Source organism: Nelumbo nucifera, chromosome 8 (assembly GCF_055504915.1).
Source record: "Nelumbo nucifera cultivar China Antique chromosome 8, China Antique-T2T, whole genome shotgun sequence".
Taxonomy (NCBI): domain Eukaryota; kingdom Viridiplantae; phylum Streptophyta; class Magnoliopsida; order Proteales; family Nelumbonaceae; genus Nelumbo; species Nelumbo nucifera.
Window position 1 is genome coordinate 12,148,759 of NC_142656.1, and position 22,117 is coordinate 12,170,875.

The window sequence follows — 22,117 nt, forward strand, 5'->3', positions numbered from 1 at the left end:
GAATTACAATGGGACTTCTCCAAGGCCCAACAATTATCCCTTATTTATTTGCACTAGTTGTGGATAAATTGACTAAATATATTCATGAGGAGATCCCATGGTGCATGATATTCACTTATGATGAAACCAAAGAATTAAATGCAAAATTAGATTTATGGTCAAATACCACAGAAACAAGTGGTTTTACATAAATAAGACTAAAACAGAATATATGCAATGTAAGTTTAATGATACTAGGAGTAGAAATCAGTAGGGCTGCACATGAGTCAGTTTGGTTTGTTTGCACACAATTTTTTCAACTGAACCGACCTACTTGGGTTGAGGTTTCTGCCAATTGAAACTGATCGACCAGGCAGGGAAATCAACTTGAAACATGAAGAGTTGGTTTGGTCAGTTTCGAACAAATCACTGACCAAAAGTTTTCAAAGGGAGAAAAAGACAACTTCTAAGGCATCCTAACTTTTGTGGGAATTGGGAACTTAGAATTCTCCAGTGTCAAAAGTTGTGAAACGGAGAAAAGACAACTTTTAATGCATTTAACTTTTTTGGGAACTAGGAAGAAGGGAAAAATTGGAAACTACTGAAATGGAACGTGAAAGAGAGATAATTAAACTTTTGGGTTCTGGTGGACTAGCAACTAGGCTATATTAGATAGATGCCACTTCACTAGATATTAGGCTATATATATGGTTGGTTGGGTCGGGATACTTTTGGTTTGCAAACTTATAAACTGAAACCAAGTAACCAACCTGATTAATCGGGTTGTACATTTTAATGAACTGAAACTGACTAACAGCCTTTGGAAACCGACCATATCAAATCGAGTCGGGCTGGTTTGGTTCTCTTTGTGAACAGTCCTAGAAATCAGGGTACACTTAAGATTGGAGACCAAGAGTGTGATCTCTTCTGTTACTCTAGTTTGATAATCCATAACAAGGGAGAGTTTGAAGAGGATTTTTTTTTTCTTTTTGGATCAGAATCGGTAACTTCATTAATGAGAATTCTGAAATATAGAAGTCAACCCCTAGTAGAAGAGGTTGAGCCAATAGACATCATACATTACAGCACTGCCCAGTACAAACTCTCCCTTACGGTCCCTTGTTTTGCTAAGGTATCCGCTAAACCATGGGCTGATCTCCTTACCCACTTAAAAACAAACACCCACCTCCCTTGTTATGCTAAATTTCCCTTGTCAGCTGTCTATGTTGCCAAATTCCCAGATGCCCTGATTGCATCCACGATCCATCCAATTACCAATGCACAGTCCCCCTCTATCTCAATCTTCTGTAGCCCCAACTGTTTGGCCAATCTTACTCCTTGATGTACAGCCAAGATTTCTGCTCTTAAGGAGTCTCCAACTCCTACTGGACCTGAATAAAGAGCCATTATTTTACCTTCATCATCTCTGAAAACACCTCCTATTCCTAAGCTAGGGGTGGGGAGAGATTCATTGTTTTGGGCACAATTGTAAGGGATTTGGGGTTTCATGGGGAGAGATAAGAGTTTTTATCTCTCATGAACTTAAACTGTTTTAACAGTCTGTAATTACCACTTTCTTTTCAATTTAATAAAATTGATGCTATTGATTAAAAAAAAAAAACCACCTCCTATTCCAGATGGGCCCAGATTACCTATAGAGCTTCCATCAAAGTTCAGTTTTACCCTTTCTTGTGTTGGTGGGGACCAAATTTTCTGTACCACAGCTTTGGATGGAGTTTTAGCTGCCACAACATCCCAATTTCTCTAAATGTCTTCAGCTGAGAAGTTCTTAAACAGACCATAAGATTTCAACTAGTGGATGACCTTAATGGTCACTCCTTACACTGCCTCTTCCTTGGATCTAAATACACCTTTGAGGATCCTATTGTTTCTTTCCTCCCATACGACTATACTGACCATTACACAGCTGCTCTTGTGGCTCTCCACATAACCCTTCCACGAACCTTTGGTTGCTTGCAAAAAGATGGATCAAAGAGGCTCACCACTCGGGGGGGGGGGCACATATTTGGCCTCTCTCTTTTGCAATAAATCCAAGGTATTAATTTTTTGGAGTACCACTTCCCAGCAAAAAGTCTGAATTTTTGGAGGTACAGGGCTGCCCCACACCTCCTTTGATGGAAACTTCCCTGCAAGGTTAGAGGTCTGAAGTAGAATTTAAATAGGAGTGCAACTTGGGTTGGGAGTTTGTTAAATCTTCAATGTGCCTGGGTGAAATCTGAGCCCGAAGTAGTTGGAAATCTGGAAATCTTCAAACCGGGTAACCCAACTTACACCCGTACAACAAAATGGGTCGAATGGAAAGGTGCATCCGGAGTCTTATGTGACAAGAGACTTACCACTCTGGCTAAAAGGAAAATTTTATAAAACTGTTACAAGGCCAGTAATATTGTAAGGAGTAGAGTGTTGGACAATCATGAAACAATTTGTCCCAAAAGTGAGTGTGGTTGAAATGCAAATGTTGAGATGGCTGAGTGGGAAAACTAGAAAGAATAGGATCAGATCATCAGAAATGAATTTATTCAAAGGAACTTAGGAGTAGCTCCAATAGATGATAAAATGAGGGAAAGGGGACTAAGATGCATTTTTTTTTTTTTTGGATAAGTAACAAGAAAAATTTATTAAAAAAGGAAAAAAACTGAATACAAACTAAAAGCAGGTGTTAAGATGACATCTCCAAGCGACTTGTAAGAAAAAGACGACACCCCCAAACCCAATGACTTTTACTAACCACCTACAACACCAACAACAAAAAAAAAACAGGGAAAGAAAACAAGAGATAACATTACTCTTGCACAACAACGACTACTCCAGCAGGGCAGATACTATGTGCAGGTCAATCTTCCACCTCACCAAACTCATCTGGGCCTCCTTCCTCATCCCAAATTTCTACCCCTAACACTTCAGGAACCTTCTTCCTTCCTCTTTTCTCCCAAACGCTTCAAAAGCTCTTCTATCAAAGTTCTCTCCTCCTAAGAAGAACAAGCTCAAAGACTTGCCAATTTCCACCTCTTTGTCAACTAGAGTCTTCAAGTCCATGCTTTTTTTTTTGTTTCCTTTTCCCTTGGCATCACTTTGACAGAAACCTCTTTCGAATCAGAATCAACCCTAGTTGCTTTCTCTAAACGGTCAGACTTTTTTAACTCCATGCTTTGAGAATCCACCGGAAGGGTCATCTTTCCAGCCCCTTTAGATGAGAGTGAAGAATCCAGGCACGAGTTCTCAAGACTCAGAGATCTGAGTTTAACTCTTTTTTATAAATCTTATTGGTTGGCCCAGTTTTCACCAGACCATTTTTCAACCTTGAGAAGACCGTAGTAACATGAACCATGTTGAGCTTGCTCGAAACTCTGGGCTTTTTTGGGGCCTCCAAAACCTCACCACTTCCAGCCAAACTCGTCTCTTGCCCCTAGGCCCCCTATGACCCAAGTCCACTCCTAGTCTTCCAACAACCATTTCAAATACCACATAATCGATGCTGTTCCTATGCAACACGTCTTGATTAAAGAATTCTAAACCAATCCCCTTCTCGCTCTTAACTTCTATTAAGCCGCTTCCTTCTTTGTTGTCACCTGCCTCCTCCCCATCCTTGGTTTTGTTGTTCACCACTTCTTCCACCTTCTCCACCATAGCCTCACTCACCTCCCTTACTCCCGACTCCCTCTCTGAGGCTTCCTCCTGGTAACTAGGAACAAAACCCCCATTCTCCTGTCTCAGCTCCAAGCAAATAGAAATAGGGCACAGTTCTTGAGTACCTTCAACTGGTTCAAGCAACAGAGCAATGGAAGTGACCTCACCCTGTGTATCTTGAAGTAATTCCTTTGAACTTGATTTATCTTTGCATATCCCCGAGCCACACCCATATTATTGATTGTTAGAAGCATCATCCACTGACGAACCAGCAGAGGAAGCATTCTTCCGATGAAGCCTGTAAGCCGCCATGCCTTCTAATTCTTCTCTCAATTCTCCCCTTTTGATTCCCAACTTACCTTTTACCCAAAACGTGGGCCCTGCACCTCTTAAAGTTACTCAAAATCTTTCTAAACTTGTGGAGATGCTTTTGGCATATGCAGAATAGACCATCTACAGCACCAGTAAGAAGAAGTGATCTACTACAAGTTGAAGGGGCTAGAAGAGCTAGGGGCAGGTTTACAAGGACATGGGTTGAAGTAGTGAGAAATGATTTAAGGGCTCACAATTTGACAATGGATACGGTACTCAACAGGATGGAATGGCGGAACAGGATTCATGTTGTCAACTCTATATAGTTGGGACAAGGCTTAGATGATGACAGTTAGACTGATGAAGCTCCAAAACAATCTTCCATCTCTGGAAATATAATTAACTTTTCTCTGGGCTGAATTTAATGCCATCTAACATAACAACCTACCTACCTGGTGAAATATGCATCAGATATGTCTGTATACTGCCTGAGTTTTGAATAAACCATTTGACTTTTGCCCTTGACTTTACTTTTGCTGCTAAATTAACTGCATTTGTATTAGGATTTATTAACCATTGTTTGTGCAGAAACTAAAAGTTACTGCTGTTGGAGTTGAGCTTCTTGAAGTGCAATCTGGAGACCTTCGATGGTGCCTGGATTTCAGAGACATGGATTCCCCTGCCATTTTTATTCTGTCTGATGCTTATGGGAAGAAAAGTGTTGAACACGGAGGTTTTGTTCTTTGCCCTCTCTATGGAAGAAAATCCAAAGCATTTCAAGCTGCATCAGGAACCACAAACACTGCCATCATATCAAGTTTGGTATGATTGGAATCTTCTGCCTTAGTTCCTACCTATCTATAATTTCAATGTAAATAGAACACATAGATGTTTGCATAAATAACTGAAGTGCATTCTAGTTTTCAGTGGGAATGTTTGGCTTTACCTGCTACTTTTCTTTCTACTTTTCCTTGGTTTTTAGTAGTGCTCTGCATCAGTTATTATATTTTTTGAACTTTCAATGCAGACCAAAACTGCAAAATCCACGGTTGGTTTGTCATTATCCATGGACAGTTCTCAATCACTCACTGCGGTAGACTATATTAAAAAACGAGGTAAATAAATTTCAACTGTATTTCACGTGTATTGCAATATGCATGTATTGTCATGTTTAATTTGATCTACCATTGTAGTGATAAAAAAATTGATATAGCATCGCATCTTATTTAATACTTAACTTTGTTGCTCAGCCAAAGAAGCAGTTGGGGCTGAAGAAACTCCATGTGGAGGATGGTCTGTGACAAGGTTGCGGTCTTCCGCTCATGGAACTGCACATGTTTTAGGGTTGAGTTTGGGTATTGGGCCTAAAGGTGGACTCGGGGAGCAAGGTGATGCTGTATCCCGCCAACTCATTCTTACAAAGGCTTCACTTGTTGAAAGGCGACCAGAGAACTATGAGGTAAGCAATTGGTTTCCTGAAAATGAACAGAGCAATGAGGTTGCAAAATTTGTTGCCATTTATTGAATCCTTCTATAATTCTATTACCTTTAGCCACTTATTACTTACATGTTGCCATCTTGTTAGCATGTTCTGGAGAACTCCTATTTGTGCATATGACACTCCCTGCTTTTTAGCAGAGTTGCACTATTGATTTGTTATGCCAGTGTGTGACTCTTTTCACTGTTGAGCTGTTAGATTGGTTTGCATATAACTGATTTCTGAACTGATGGATTTTGCTACAGTGGGTGTTGTTTGATATATAGACAACTGCACTTAGCTTTGGGGGCCTTTGGTAACAGCTGAATTGGCTGAACTGAATGACTTGTTACTTTGATGTTTTAAAACCATGCTTTCTTCAACAAATTCTGACTATTGAATGTGGGATCTTGACACACTGGGTTTGTGTTGTTCTATGTTTCTTTTTTTTTTTTGTATTTTCTCACCTTTTAATTATCACTTAGGTACAAATATCCAAGAGGGTGCCACTGGACCAGATTTTTCGACTCCCAAAACTTTTCTCTCTTCTCTTCTCTTCCTCTTCTCCTCTCTTTTCCTCTCTTCTCATGTTGGTTTCTACTGGATAATATGGTATCGGAGCTCATGCACTTTCTTTAATATGGTATCAGAGCAATTTCTTGGGCTGTAGAAGACTTCCCGATTGTGTTGCTCTCCTTTTTCTTCCTTTTTTGGATTGTGAAACAAAGGATTTTTTTTGGATAATAACAGAATTTTATTAATGATAGCATAAAGTACAAAAGAAAGGAGGGAGGGGTAAAATCTCTTCACCCTCCCTGAGAATGATACTCATATTACAACAATGCCCAAAAAAGACCATCTCTTCCCACCCCTTGTTTGGCAAGTGAGTCAGCAAAGGAGTTTGCACTTCTCTTAATCCATTGAATCTTAATTTCCATGCCTCGAGTCAGCTGCTTAAATTTCTTTTTTTCATTTAAAAATTTCCAGAATCCCATCTCTTCATTCTGTAACCAGCCAATTACCAATATAGAATCACCCTCCACCATCAGATATTTTATATTCAAATCCCTTTCTCTCTTTACCTCTTCCAAAACTGCCAAGAGTTCAGCTCTTAGGGAATCCCCAATTCCAATGGGGCCCGAAAACAAGGCAATAATTCTTCCACCCTCATCCCTGAAAACTCCTCCAATACCTGATGGCCCTGGGTTTCCATCACTGCTACCATCAAACTACAATTTGGTGAACCCACCAGCTGGAGGGGACCAAACTGGATTAGTGACAGCTTTAAGAGGAGTTGAATGGGCCACATCTTTCCAAAGGATTCTCTCCATTGGACTGGTGTGACCAGCAGCGTCTCATGTTTTTCCGTTTCTTCCTTGGTCATGGTGCCAAGAAAAGGTATTTGGTGATAGCCGGATGCTGTGAGCAGTGTTTCTTGGGTTCTGTGCTTTGTTTTCTGTGATTATAATGGATTGTAGGATCATGGTGTGTGCTGTTTTCCATTGCCGTATGTGTCCTGGGGACTGGTTATGAGTAAGACTTGAACTTTGGGCTGTGTGGCCAGTCTGTGCAGTAACTTTTCAGCAATCCCTCTAGTGCAATCAGTGTTTGGTCCCCCTCTTTTTTTTTGTGAGGACTGGAAGTGAAGTGTTGGACTTATTTTTGTGATCAGACTGTTTTTTGATGATCTGGGTATTTGTTCTAATGGCATCGACGATTTTGTGTCTTCTGGAGTCACAACATCTCAGGGAACATTTGGTGTTGGGGTTGACAACATGAATTTTCCTATGCCAATCTCGCTGTTGAATAAATTAAATTGTTTGGTATGGTCTAAGGGTATAAAATTGTATGTTACAGCAAGAGGGAAGGCTGGTTGCAAAAACGGCAAAGTAAAGGAACCCAAGGCAGGGATTGTTGAATATGATTGATGGGACCTACAGTATGGTGATGATATCCTGGCTCCTTGTAGCTATGGAACTGAAGTGAGAAAGAACTTTATGTGGGTTAATATAGCAACCGAGATATGGGAATAGGCTAAATCAACATATTCTGAGCAAAGGCATTATTCAAAAATTTATCAGTTGCAAGCTAAGTCCTCTACGTGTAAGCAGGGTGTTTGTAGCTTGTCTGCTTACCATTCAGCCCCTACCTCAGTTTGGAAAGAGTTAGATCACTACTAGACAATTGGGTGGAAAAATGATGAAGATGCAAAATCATACAAGAAATTGGTCTCCCAGCCATAGTTTTCAAGGCGTCTAGGTGATTCTGGGTGACATTGGGGGCGCCTAGTCGCCTAGTTGCCTAGGCAATAAAAGTTTTATAATATAAAAAACTGACTTTTGGCTAGTTTCCTAGTTTTATATACCATTCAGCATGTATGTTAATTGAAAAAATAGCAATTCTCTTTATTAAGAACATTAAATTTCCTCTAAAAATGTGGCAAATCATCACATCTAAAAGATAAAAATCTTTTACATGTATTAATTTCATTATTTTCAAAAATAATACTACTATAATACGTATTTAATGGAGCAAATTCATATTAATTAGCAGCTAAAGAAGGTTATTAACTTTATATGATAAATATTCAAGATAGAAAGTAAAATAGAAAAAAACAAGGATGAAGTTTCTGTTTTATTTAATTAGAGAGAGAGAATAGAAAAAAAGAACTTTATTATTCTATTCTTTCTTTCCTCTTTCTTTTCTTTCTTTCCTTTTCTTTTTCTCTCCTCAAAACCCTTTGATCTTTTAAATTTCAATAGTAAAACATTAAAACAAAGTATAATTGATATATAGCATATAATAAAATGTAGTAACACATACATTAATACGATACATCAATATAAATGACATTATAAAAGGTGCCTGCCTTGTCATTTTTGTCGCCTAGTGCTTAGTCGCCTAGGCAGGCGCCTGGTTGACTAGAAGGGCGCCTAGTTGCTAAATGTCAAGGCGTTTGGGTGAGCTGCCTAGTCGCCTAGGTGACGCCTTGACAACTATGCTCCCAACAGTGTTTTTTTGCATTCTTGTTAGGGCTGAATCCCAGTGTATGAATCCCTTAGGGCCCAAATTTTGGGGAGTAGTGATCTTCTATCAATCCAAGAGGTCTATGTCATAATACAATCTGAGGAAAGCAAATGGAGTTTGATGATTACAATTGAGGGGGAGCAGCAGGTTGCTTTGGCTGTGAAAGCTAGTAACAATGTGATAAGGAAGGGTGATGACAAGGACAAATTGTGGTGTACTCATTGTGGGTGTTCCAAGCATACATGTAAGACCAGTTGGGATTTTATTGGGAAGTCAAAGTGGGCAACTGAGAATCAGGAGTCAAACAAGGTGCAAGGACAAACGAAGTATGATGCAATAAATGTAGCAACCAATGATTCTTCGCCCAACAGTACTACTACTGCACCTCAGAGCATCATACTAGTTCAGACCGCAAAGAGCTCATAACCTATTTTGTGATCACCTAGACACTTATGGTAGGGCCTTGTGTTAGATGGATAGTGCAACCAATACTCCCTCTACTTCATTTTCATCTACATCAGGTATTGGCGCCTTTTCTTTCCATGTTTCCACACTAGCTTCTGACTCCCCATGGGTTATTGATTATGGGGCTTCCAATCACATGACCAATAAGTCCAATTTGTTTCATTCCTATGGCCTATTTGGAAGGGGTAAGGTAAGACTTGCAAATGGATCTTTCTCTTCCATTGCTGGTCAAGGAGCAATATCCCTTCCCCATGGCATTGCTCTCACCAATGGACTACATGTTCCATAACTTCCTCTCTCAATTTGCTATTTAGGGGGCGTTCTTTTTTCGGATTTTGAGAGGGGGGAAAGTTGGTCAATGGGATTTTGGTTCCCATTGACCAAGAATCCCATGTTCTTTTTTCAGATTTATGTAGGGGCCTGGGAAAGTTTATTTTCCTGGGTATCCCATCTCCTAGGTGGGTAAATAACGTTCCCACCTAGGGGAAAGTTGCTAATACTTGAATGGGACAAAAATGCCCTTTTTAATAATGATTTTTTATGGCTAAAATAGTCATTGTCTTATTTACATGAGAAATAAAAGAACATGGGTAAATGCACTTACCCAGGTAAGTGTTTCCCAGGAAAAACTTACCAAGTAACTGCATTTACCCAGGTAAATAACTTACCGAAAAACGAACAGGGCCTTATAAGTACTATTACCCAATCCCTGAATTACAGTGTAACTTTCCCTCATTCTTGCGTGTTTTAGGATCTCACCTTCGGGATAACGATTGCTAGAGGAAGCATGGTAGATGGACTTTATCTTCTTGAGAATGAAGCTGGTTTCAAGACATCAGTATCAGAATTGAGTAGTCAGTTGAGTCAGTCTAATAAGAATCAAGTTTTCTTATGGCATAATTGTTTAGGTCACATGCCTTTTGAGTTATTAAATTATTTATTCATGCTTGTTTAAGTCTCTTTCAGTGTCAAATTTTCAATGTCAAACGTGTTAATTAAGCAAGCATTGTAGAACATTGTTTTCTTCAAGTAATAAAAAAAATCCTATTTTCCTTTCCATATTGTGCATTCTAATGTTTGGGGGCCTATTACTACACCATCTAAGGGTGACTATTAGATATTTTATCAGTTTGATTGATGATATTCTCGCTATACTTGATCTTCCGTATGCGTACTAGGGAAGAAGTTCCAGAAGTTGTGAAAGATTTTTAGCAAATGGTGTTCATTCAATTCCATGTAGAAATTCAAATATTTCGGTCAGATAACGAAAAAGAGTACAAAATAGTGTTGCTAAACAGAAAAGTCAACATCTTCTTGAAGTTGCTTGTGGGATAATGTTGCATATGAACATTCCTAAGAGGTTTTGGATGGATGTTGTGCTCACCGTCATTTATGTGATTAATCGTATGCCATTTGGGATGCTTGACTATAAGGTCCCTCATCAGCTCTTGTTTCCTCAATCGCCTTTGTTCTCCATTCCTTTGAGATCTTTGGTTGTTGTGTTTTGTTCATGATTTCTCCATTCCATGTATTTTCTTGTGGTATCCCTCTACTCAAAAAGGCTATTGTTGCTTTGACCTTGTTTCTCGGAAAAATTATGTCTCCATGGATGTCTCATTTTTTGAGTTGCAACCTTTCTACCTCGCTTCTCCTTAGGGAGAGAGTAGTAGAGTGGAGGAGAAGCATGTCCAACTTCCTTCAATTTTAGATCTTGCTCCTTTTTGTGTCTTCCTACGTAAGCACTGTAGAGATCAACAATGTTCCACGGATGTGGAGCTACTGGGTATTGTGCAATCAGTATCGTCAGATTCCTAGGAGGTAAGTCTACCCCAATTAGTTACACTTGTTCCTATTGGTTCATCCAACTTCTATTTCTATTGATGATGGTGTAAATGACCTTGACATTCCTATTGCCCATAAAAAGAATGTTAGGTCATGCACTACCAAACATCCCATTACTCTCTATCTGTCCTATGAGCATGCATCTCCCTCTTACCGTGCCTTTTTATCATTGTTGACAGTATTCCTATACCCAAAAATGTCGCAAAGGCCTTAAACTATCCTGAGTGGATAGATGCTATGAAGGTATTAATGCCCTCTATAAGAACAACGCTTGGGAGTTGATGGATCTTCTAGAAGGGAAAGACCTAGTAGGGTTGTAAATGGGTGTTTTTAGTTAAACACCAGGCAAATGGGATAGTGAAAAGGTACAAAGCAAGGCTGGTGGAAAAGGGGTATATCCTGCTTTATGACTTGTAGTATGCTGAAACATTTGCGTCAATAGCAAAGATGAACTCCATTTTAGGTTTTTTTAGTCACTAATGGTCAATTTGGATTGGGTGTTGCATAAACTTGACATTAAGAATGCATTTGTGAATGGTGACGTGGAAGAGGAGGTGTATATGATTTAGCCATCGGGTTTTTGTGCCAAGAGTAGTGAAGAGAAGGTGTGTAAACTGAAGAAGTCTTGTGTGGCCTAGAGCAGTGCCACATGGCAGTTCAGCAAGTAGGGTTTAACCGTTTAAGCAGCGCCGATCTAATCACACCCTCTTTGTTAAGAGGAGTCAAGGAAAGGCTGCAATATTGATAGTTTATGTAGATGTCTAGATGGTATTATTATCATAGGTAATTGGATATTTTAAAGGATTTTTTGGCCTCTCAATTTGGAGTTAAAGATCTAGGATCCCTTTGGTATTTCCTAGGGTTTGAAGTTGTTTGGTCATAGAAGGGCATCTTTGTGTCTCAAAGGAAATACATCCTGGATCTTCCACAAGACACTAGTAAACTAAGGGTAAAGCCGACTGATACCCCCATTGATGTTAATTGTAAGTTGGGAGATTGTGATAGAGAACAATTGAAGGATGCAAAGCAGTTTCAGAGGTTAATAGGAAGGCTACTTTATTTTTCTATGACACGACCTAACTTTGCTTATGCAGTGGGAAGTCATTTTATGCATTCTCCCAAGGTTCCTCACCTAGAGGTTGCACAAAGGGTTTTCAAGTACTTGAAGTAGTATCTAGGAGCAGGGTTGTTGTTTAGGAAGCATAATCATTTAAAAGTAGAGGTTTATACTAATGCTAATTGAGCAATGACTATGGATGATAGAAAATCCACTAGTGGATATTATACGTTTATGGGAGGAAATTTGGTGACATGGAGGAGTAAAAAGCAAAATGTTGTGGCAAGATCGGGTGTTGAGGCCAAGTATAGGGCCATGGCCCATGGTGTTTGCTGAAGTACTTTGGATAAAGAACTTGCTGGGAGAACTTATGTTTAATGTTGTGAACCCCATGTCCCTATATTGTGATAAAAAGGCAGCCATAAATATCGCTATCAACCTTGTCCTCCATGATCGAACCAAACATATTGAAGTTGACAAGCATTTTATAAGGGAGAAGATTGATAAGGTTGAAATCTATGTTCCATATTTTAGTTCGAAGCAACAACTTGCTGATATTCTCAAAGAGGGTCTTCCAAGTTTGTGGTACAATGAGTTATGTGACAAGTTGGGCATGATTGATATATAGAGCCAATTTGAGGGGGAGTATTGTTGAGTTTTCTATGTTTTTTATAATAGCTTGTGCTGCAAGGGCTTTTTTTTGTTAGTGTTTTAAAAGCGCAAGGCGAGGCACACACCTTTTTGAAGCAAGGTGCAAAAATACAAAAAATTGCTAAAAAAGTCAGAAAATTAAAAAAAAAGCCAAAAAAATTCTAAAAAATATTATGAAATATAAATTTAAATTTTAGAATTAATGTTTTAAAAAACCTATTATCTAAATTCGTAAACATAACATGTAAAGCGTATTCAAATGAAAATTTAAAAATAAAATCAAACATATAAAACATTTTCAAGCATATGAAGCTCACAATCTCTTTTTTTCTTCAATTGCATTACTTCGAATAGCTAATGTGATGTAAAACATATTACATTCCTGATTCTACGAGTCGCCTTTGTGCCATGCCCATTGAGGCAAGCCCAAACAAGTCCATGTTAAGGTCTTAAATTCTTAATTTTCACACAAAAATAATGCTTTTATAAATTTAATTGCCTTTTAAGAAGATATTTTATTAAGATGAATGAATGAACAACATTAGCAAAAAGCCCCCAACCTAGCTGCTAGGTTCAAAAAAAGCAAAAAGGCGTACAATTTTCAAAAGGCACGCGCCTACAAGGCACAAGGCGTATCAGGCGCACACCTAGGCACACCAGGTGTGCACCTTTTGAAAGTGCTGCACCTACTCTAAAATGTGCCTTGCCTATGCGCCTAGGTACGCCTCAGGTGCACCTTTTAAATTACTATATTTTTGTATTTTCTCATCTTTTATGTGAAAACCTTATTCAGTCCTAGAAAGAAGAAGAAGCCCAAATGACCAAAATACCCCTGTCTTGTGAACTCTAACACTCCCCCTCAAGCTGGAGAGTATATGTCATATAGTCCCAGCTTGCCACAAATATAATCTACTCTGCCCCGAGACAATCCCTTTGTAAAGAGATCTACCCACTGATTTCCCGAGCTCACATGAGATGTGGTTATCACTCCACTGATCACTTTCTCTCTTACAAAGTGACAATCGACCTCAATATGCTTGGTTCTCTCATGGAAGACTGGATTGGAAGAGATGTGAACAACTGCTTGGTTATCACAGTATAGCCTCATGGGTTTATCAACTGAGAACCCCATCTCTTGTAGCAAGTTCTTCAACCATACTAGTTCCCATGTGGTATGAGCCATAGCTCTGTACTTAGCTTCTGCATTACTCCTTGTTACCACTGTTTGTTTCTTTCTCTTCCAGGTTACAAGATTGCCACCAAGGAAGGTACAATACCCTATAGTTGATCTCCTGTCTGATACAGAACCAACCCAATCAGCATTTGTATACCCCACTACCTCAAGAGTCCCTCCACTTTCGTATAGCAAACCACGACCTGGAGCACCCTTCAGGTACCTAATAATCCTTAGAACTGCCTTCCAATGAGGAATCCGAGGATCTTGCATAAACTGACTCACCATATGGTGATGCGCGATCTGGAAGCTCCTAGCTGGAAGGTTGCCTGGACGTTGCTCAGGTGGTGAGCTGGATCAAACTGCAAAACAGGGATCAAAGAGATCGGGGTGGATGACCCGGTGAGGTTGCTCCAATGCTTAAGTTAGTATTCTTGCTGGGTTGCGAGCTAAAGCTTGAACGGTAGAGAGCTTGAATGTAAGTAATCGCTTGTACCTTTTTGTGTCATTGGGGTTGGTGCCTTTATATAGGCTTTGTTTGGCATGGGCTTCACAGACCGCATCCGAGATTTCCGGGAGGTCGGCTAACCGGTCCGAGATCCCCGGAGGTAACTGCCATGCACGTTGGCCATTCTCCGGAACACTCGGTATGTGGGCCAACTTCTGAGAAAATTGGGAGTGTCGGGATATGCATACCGAATTTGTTGGCGAGCACAACTCGCAGGTCACCTCCTGGACCTTAGTCAGGTCGGCAAGCCCTCGAGGGAGGTCACTCCTTGCGTCGAGGTCACATCGGCCAGTGACGAGGTGCTACAGGTCGGCCCTAGACGAGGTGCTCCTAGCCGGCCTAAGTTGTGGTCGAAGTCGCTAGGTTGGCAGTAAAGGCAGGTCGCCAGGTTGGGGCGAAGACGAACTACGATTTGGGACTCCAAATCATCGCCTAGGTGGTGTCTGGGTGTCGTCCAACTGTTTCGGGATGCTATGTGTCACAATGTCATTGGAAGGCCAAATCCGCCCCCATCAATTACTCCCCACTCCCGAGCTGAAAATAGCTCGGCGAAGGGAGTAGATCGCTCCTTTTGGCCCAGAATGACTGATTCGATAAGCTCATAGTCATAAGCGTCGGTTCAATTTGCTTCTCAGGTCGGAAGAGTCCAAGTGTTTGCAGCCTTACGCAGGACCTCACCGTCTTGATTATCGGGGCACGAGAGTGAATTCATTTGCTCGAGGAGAGGTGGAGCAAGTACCCCGAGGACATCTACCTTATTAGGGATGGAACCGTCAAGGGGTTCTGCAATCTGACCATTACCTCAAGAGCGAAGTTTATCATGCCATCCTCAAGAGGGGGTTCTATGTGACTGCTTTATTAAGTTGCTCCACCTAGGTAGACTTTGACGCAACGTCCTTTGAGCTGGTTCTCAAAAGAGTAACCAGCGAGTTCAATGCGGAGCCTGAAACTGAGGTGAAGGTCTATTGTGAAGAGATCGACTAAGTTTGCGTCTGTCATGGTGCTGAAAGTGAACTAGTCTTTCCTTTGTTCTCTTTCTCGTGCTGAATGTGAACTGCTTTATATTTTGCCCATGCAAAAGAGGCGACTGGGTCTTATGTGGTGTCGAGGTCTTTTATTAGCTCGACACCTTAGCCCTTAGGCTTTGGGAGCGACTCGCGGTCCACTGTCCTTATCCTTGATTTTGCCCATGCTGAAGAGGCGACTGGGTCTTAGCACGCCTTTGCCGAAGAGGTGACTAGGACTTATCTGCCCATGTCGAAGAGGCGACTGGGTCTTGTATTGTGCCAAGGTCCTTGGTCTTGCCCATGCCGAAGAAGCGACTGGATCTCATGTGGTGTCGAGGTCTTTTATCGCACTTTAACCCTTAAGTTCTGGGAGCGACTCGCGGTCCATTCTCCTTATTTTTATTTAGCCGACGTGCAGCCTGAGCTTTCCGCCTAAGCGGGTGGTCATTCTATAGTAACTTCTCATATGGCTACTTCTACGTCATCCCGTGGGATTATATTCCTGGATGAGAGCTTGCGAGACCACAGCGTACATGTTTTGCCCCCCCTTGCAAGGGCATAATGTTGTTGTTGGTGTGAGTCGGAAGTTCGGGGCCACGGCTGCGCTGCATCAGCCTTGTAATGACACTGGTCGTCCACTCCTACGAGAAGCCACAGGGAGCTCAACCTACGGGGGCAGCTCTACTACTGTAGGTCGCCGACTTGCTCGGGAGGCTTGAGGGGCTCAACCCGCAAGGGCGTTCGCATAGTTCGTAGGCTGCTAACTCTCGCGGGAGACACGAAGGGTTCAATCTATAGGGGAGACCTCGCGAAGAGGATTGATGAGGCTTATCCAGGCTGAGATAAAGTCGGTAGAGCTGCTTAGTCTGGTGGCCATCAACTTCCTGTGGGAACCATGATTGGCTCGACTTGTGGGGACAGCCTTACTCTGAGGTGCCTGTCGCCAGACTGCTGGTTGTTAAGGTCATTCTGCTACTGGCTATTTTGCATTGACATGAATACGTCGAGCTGCTCCCATGCTCACATCTAGGAATTCATGCTTCATCTCATGGAATTGCCGCGCTTCGATCCCGGCGGGAATTGCTGATGGCTCTACCGTGGGGAGAGGGGCATTTACATGCGGTGGCGGGGTATTTCTCTGGGGCACTGGGGATGCTTAGTTCGACTTGAACTTGTCTGATTGTCACAGGGAAGTTCTCCAGGTTCATCATAGATGTTTTTGCTCCCCAATAATCGATATTCGTTCTGGGTGTTGATGCTGCTCAAAAGTGCCTTTGAGTTAATAAAAATGGAAATTAGAAAGTGAGAACTTTAATTTCTAAAAGGTGAGATCTTTAGTTTTCTAGAAGATGAGGACTTAGCCTTTTAGAAGGTGAGAACTTAGCTTCTTGTAGCATTTTCCACAGATGACGCCAATTGATGATGCGCGATCTGGAAGTTCCTAGTTGGAAGGTTGCCTGGACATTGCTGACGTGGCGAGCAGGATCAAACTGCAAAACAGGGATCAGAGAGACCGGGGTGGATGATCCGGTGAGGTCGCTCTGATGCTTAAGTTAGTATTCTTGCTGTAGTTGCGAGCTAAAGCTTGAATGCTAGAGAGCTTGAATGTAAGTAATCGCACGTACCTTTTCGTGTCATTGGGGTTGGTGCCTTTCTGTAGGCTTTGTTTGTCGTGGGCTTCATGCACCGCATCCGAGATTTCCGGGAGGTCGGCTAACCGGTTCGAGATCCCTGGAGGTAATCGCCACGCACATTGGCCATCCTTTGGAATACTCGGTACGTGGGCCAACTTCTGAGAAACTTGAGAGTGTCGGGATATGCATATCGAATTTGTTGGCGAGCACAACTCGTAGGTCGCCTCTTGGACCTCAGTCAGGTCTACAAGCCCTCGAGGGAGGTAGCTCCTCGTGTCGAGGTCACATCGGCTAGTGACGAGGTGCTATAGGTCGGCCCTAGACGAGGTGCTCCTAGTCGGCCTAAGTTGTTGTCGAAGTCGCTAGGTTGGCGGTAAAGGCAGGTCGCCAGGTCGGGGCGAAGACGAACTACGGTCTAGGACTCCAAATCATCGCCTAGGTGGCGTCTGGGTGTCGTCCAGCTGTTTCGGGATGACATGTGTCACAATGTCATTGGAGGGCCAAATCCGCCCTCATCATACTCACAACAAATGATATATCTGGCGGGTAATAGTCAGATAATTCAACTTTCCCACCAACCTCCTATATCTTCCAGGATCATCAAACTCTTCACCTGCATCAGCACTCAACTTGACATTCAGTTCCATAGAAGTCTCTACTGGTTTAGCACCTAACAATCCTGTTTCTTCAAGTAGGTCAAGAACATATTTTCTTTGACATAAGTTAATTCTATGTCTTGACCTTGCAACTTCTATTCCTTGGAAGTACTTCAGCTTACCCAAATCTTTCGCATTGAAGTGGTCCTGTAGGAATTTCTTCAGCTTGTCAATCCCATTATTGTCACTCCCAGTTATGACAATATCATCCACATACACCACTAGCAAAATTTTCCCATCTTTTGAGTCATTGCTGAACACAAAATGGTCTATTTGACATTGTTTCATCCCAAGCACATGGAGATTGTTTCAGTCTAGAAATTGCCTTTTTGAGTCTACAAACCTTACCATTCTCCCCCTGAGCAACAAACCCTGGTGGTTGCTCCATATGCACCTCCTCAATGAGATCACCATGCAAGAAGGCATTTTTATGTCAAGTTGCAAAAGAGGCCAATCATACATAGAAGCTAATGAAATCAACACCCGAACTGAACCAATTTTAGCCATAGGAGAAAATGTCTCCATATAGTCCACACCATACAGTTGAGAATAGCCCTTGGCCACTAACCTGGCCTTCAATCGTTCCACACTGCCATCTGGAAGATACTTCACTGTGTAGACCCACTTACACCCAACAACATGCTTACCAGGAGGAAGAGTAGTGAGTTCCCACGTGTGATTGTTTTGTAAAGTAGATAGTTCCTCTTCCATTGCTTGCTGCCACCCTGGGGAGGTAAGGGCTTCCTGGACAGTCTTGGGAATGGAAACAGATGATAGCAATGATATAAAGTTGCGATGAGAAGCAGAAAGGTGAGTAGCTGAAACATAATGTGAAATAGGATGAGAAGTACAAGTGCGTTTACCATTCCACAGGGCAATAGGAAGACCAAGGTCCGAGGGAGAAGATGCAACCACAGGATCTGTCGACGAGGGCTGAATTGGAGGAGGGGTTGGTGCTCTTTTGTGAGTTCCCTATATGATTATGAGCTAAAGCTGAGAGTTCTTCCATCGCACGACACCATCCTGGAGAGGCAAGGGCTTCCTGGACATCCTTGGGGATAACAGGGAGATTAACTGACGATGGGAAGAAGAAAGATGAGTGAGAAAGACATAATTAGAAATAGGATGAAGGTACAACTGCATTTACCTTTCCTCAAGGCAATGGGAAGATCAAGATTAGATACTGGGGTTGGGGCTGGTGTGGGAACAGCTACCGGATCTGTCGACGATGATGGAGCTGGAGGAGGAGTCGGTACATGTGGGCGATGTGTATACATGTGACAGATAGGTGGTGGCACCGTAGGCAAGGACTTTGTCACAACTGGAAGAAGATGAATAGAATCCACAACTGGAAGAGGAAGGGGAGGAGGTGATGAAGAGGAGGAAACATCACCAGACCCCAAGAAAAATGGAGTAGACTCAAAGAAGGTAACATCAGCACACACAAAGGAACGTCGAGAGCTAGGATAATAACACTTATACCCTTTTTGAGTCCAGGAATAGCCAAGGAAGATGCACTTAATAGATTGTGCATCTAACTTGTCCCTTCCTGGCCCCAGATTATGAACGAAGCAGACACACCCAAAAACCCGAGGAGAAAGAGGAAACAGAGACAAGGTAAGAAACAATGTGGTGAATGGAGAATGACCATCAAAGATAGACATGGGCATCCGGTTAATCAAGAAGCAAGAAGTAAGCACTGCATCACTCCAAAAGGGTTTGGGGACATTCATGTGATGCATGAGGGATCGAGCTGTTTCTAAAAGATGACGATTCTTTCTCTCAGCCACCCCATTTCGTTGTGGGGTGTAGGTACATGAAGTCTGATGGATAATGCCATGTTGGTCTAGGTATTCTTGAAATGATGAAGAGAAATATTCATGACCATTATCGAAACAAAAAAATTTAATGTGAACACCAAATTGGTTGTGAATCTCAGCATAAAATTTTTGGGAAATGGTAAACAATTCACTCATTTCTTTCATTAAATAGAGCCACGTCATCCTTGAATAATCATAAACAAAAATGACAAAATATTTATATCCATTGTATGACATTACTTTGTAAGGACCCCAAACATCTGAATGAACCAAAGAAAAAGGACTCGACATATGGTTATCAACTCTAGGACTAAAGGGAACACGATGATGTTTCCCCAACTGGCACGACTCACAATCCAAAACAGAAAGATGACTCAACGAAGGAACCAAAGACTTCAAAACTTTCAGTGAATGATGACCAAATCGACAGTGCCACTGGAGAGGAGAAAGAGATGACTGGAGAGCTGTTGACGTACCTCCACCACCATCAAGATAATACAATCCACCAGCTTCATGCCCTCCACCAATCTTCATACCCGTCTTGAGATCCTGAAAAACACACGAAGAAGGGTAAAAGGTAATAGAACAATTAAGAGACTTAGTCAACTTACTAACTGACATAAGATTAAAAGGAAATTTAGGGACATACAAAACTGAGGATAAGGGTACAGGGTCCATGTTAACATTACCAACACCACAAATGGAGGATGTGGAACCATTAGCAAGGGTACCAGATTGTGATGTTGGGCAATGAGTGAGGGAAGAAAACACACTTGGAGTTTTAGTCATGCGATCGGAGACTCCAGAATCAATAATTTAGGGATTGGGTGTGGATGCCAAACAAGCCATACCTGAGTGTGCGAGAGTGGTCGTGTTCTGTTGAGATGTGGCTTGAACAAACCTCTCATACTCATCATGGGAAACACTCATCATCTCTTTTCCGGTAACATCTGTGGATGTAGGAGGTATCTGATCAGTTGAATGACTTTCCTGTCTGAAGCTACTGTCACTAGTCACGGCATGATTGGCCCAAGTTGAGGGTGGACCATGCAAGTCATAGCAATAATTAATGGTATGTCCATCCATACCACAGTGTGTATACTTCCTCGGACCTGAACTACGACCTCTACCACGGGCTCCCCCTGAAACTCGACCTCCAGTACAACCACCACCACGGTTATATGTAGGTCCACTACCACCACTCCGGCCATATGCCAGTCCACTGCTACCACTACGTTCAGGCTGAGCTCCCCGAGCTCCACCTCTAACACCACGACCTCTCGATACTGCAAAGGCTGATCTATCGGAAACACTAGGGTTCTCGATAGATCCAATGGAAATCCTCCTAAGTCGAGCAAACACCTCTTCTAAGGAAGGGAGAGCTGACCCTCCTAGTATTTGAGCCCGCACTGGTTCATACTCAGATTTCAACCCCACCAAAAATCGAGTCACATCAATTCATTATGAATGTTTCTCATAGTACTCCTCAAGACTCTGATTACCCTGTTGTAGATTAAAGTGTTCTTGATACAACTGATATACCCTGGTTGTATTGTCTTGACCCGAATACAACTTCTTAGCATGGTTCCACACTTCTTTGGCAGTATCAAGAAACATGAAATTTACACTATTCTTGGGTTCCATACTGTTCCATAACCATGTGATAATCTGTGCATCTTCTTGTTCCTAATCATCATACTCACGAGAACCGGTGGAGGGTTTTTCTTCCCTTGTGTGTTTCACCTTCTTCTTTGCCTTAAGAAAGACTTCTACAGATTTAGCCCAAGGTACATAATTTTCTCCATTCAGTTTAATGGAGGTCATTTGAACATTCAGGTAGTCAGTAGGGACCATCACACTAGTCTTTCTATCACTGTTGTCTCCCATTGCTGAATTCGGCACACTGCACACTAGACCACACTACACACTGAACACACTGGTTTCAACACTTACTATTGCTGTAAACTGCACTCTTTACACCACAAATCCTACCTCACGACTACCTGAAACTTCACCACATTATTTGAGGACCACTCCCCCTTCGAATCATACTGAAAAATGCACAAACCCTAGCACACTACAATCTAAAATCCCACCATACAGTCTGAAACAGACTTATCATTCAATTCACACCAAAAAAAAAAAAATTGCATAGAACCTCTTACCTAATCACCCAAGAATCACACCACACAAGGCACCCACTGCACCATACGAATCAGCCCTCTTCTCTTCATCGATTAGGGGAGGGCTTCTTAGAAACCACAGCAACCAGCCATAACCAGCACAACTGGAGCCATAGAAACCTCCAAGTGAAGAGGCAATCACTCCTTTTCAGCCCTTTTCCTTATCTCCCACTGATGGCGAAGAAAGCAAGAGAAAACCCTGGACTGGGTGCGCAGAGAACATAATTCTGGGCAGATCCGATTTGCTTAGTTTGGCTCTGATACCATATTAGGATTCGGCCTGCCTGTTAGGCTGATAACAGTCAAAGGAAAGAAAGAAGAGAGAAAGAGAGAAAGAGAGAGAAAGGAGAAGAGGAGAAGAGAATAAAGGGAGGAAAAGGTCTGGTTCGAATGAGAGTAAAGTCCACTCTCCCATTCGGCCAGATTTGTTTTATATTACTAATATATTGTGGAAAAGTCACATGTGCCCCTACTTAAGTTGGGGACATTAGATCTAACATAATCTTACACGTCAGCAACCTAAACATAAGCACAAAGACAGAAATACCCCTACATACTCGACACTAACAATTGAAAATAATACTACTATAATAAGTATTTAATAGAGCAATTTCATATCAATTAGCAGCTAAAGAAGGTTATTAACTTTATATGATAAATATTCAATATGGAAAGTA

General features: G+C 41.8%; 1 protein-coding gene across 3 annotated transcripts in view; it reads left to right on the forward strand.

Moving 5' to 3' along the window:
* Positions 1-22,117, forward strand: part of GRV2 (DNAJ heat shock N-terminal domain-containing protein) — an 88,713-nt gene that overhangs the window by 2,185 nt on the left and 64,411 nt on the right. For all 3 annotated transcript variants that reach the window (XM_010251572.3, XM_088893170.1, XM_010251573.3), the window contains exons 2-4: positions 4,528-4,761; positions 4,967-5,054; positions 5,190-5,398. In XM_010251572.3, the coding sequence (XP_010249874.1) occupies positions 4,528-4,761; positions 4,967-5,054; positions 5,190-5,398 (531 nt within the window). The remainder of the gene's footprint in view (positions 1-4,527; positions 4,762-4,966; positions 5,055-5,189; positions 5,399-22,117) is intronic.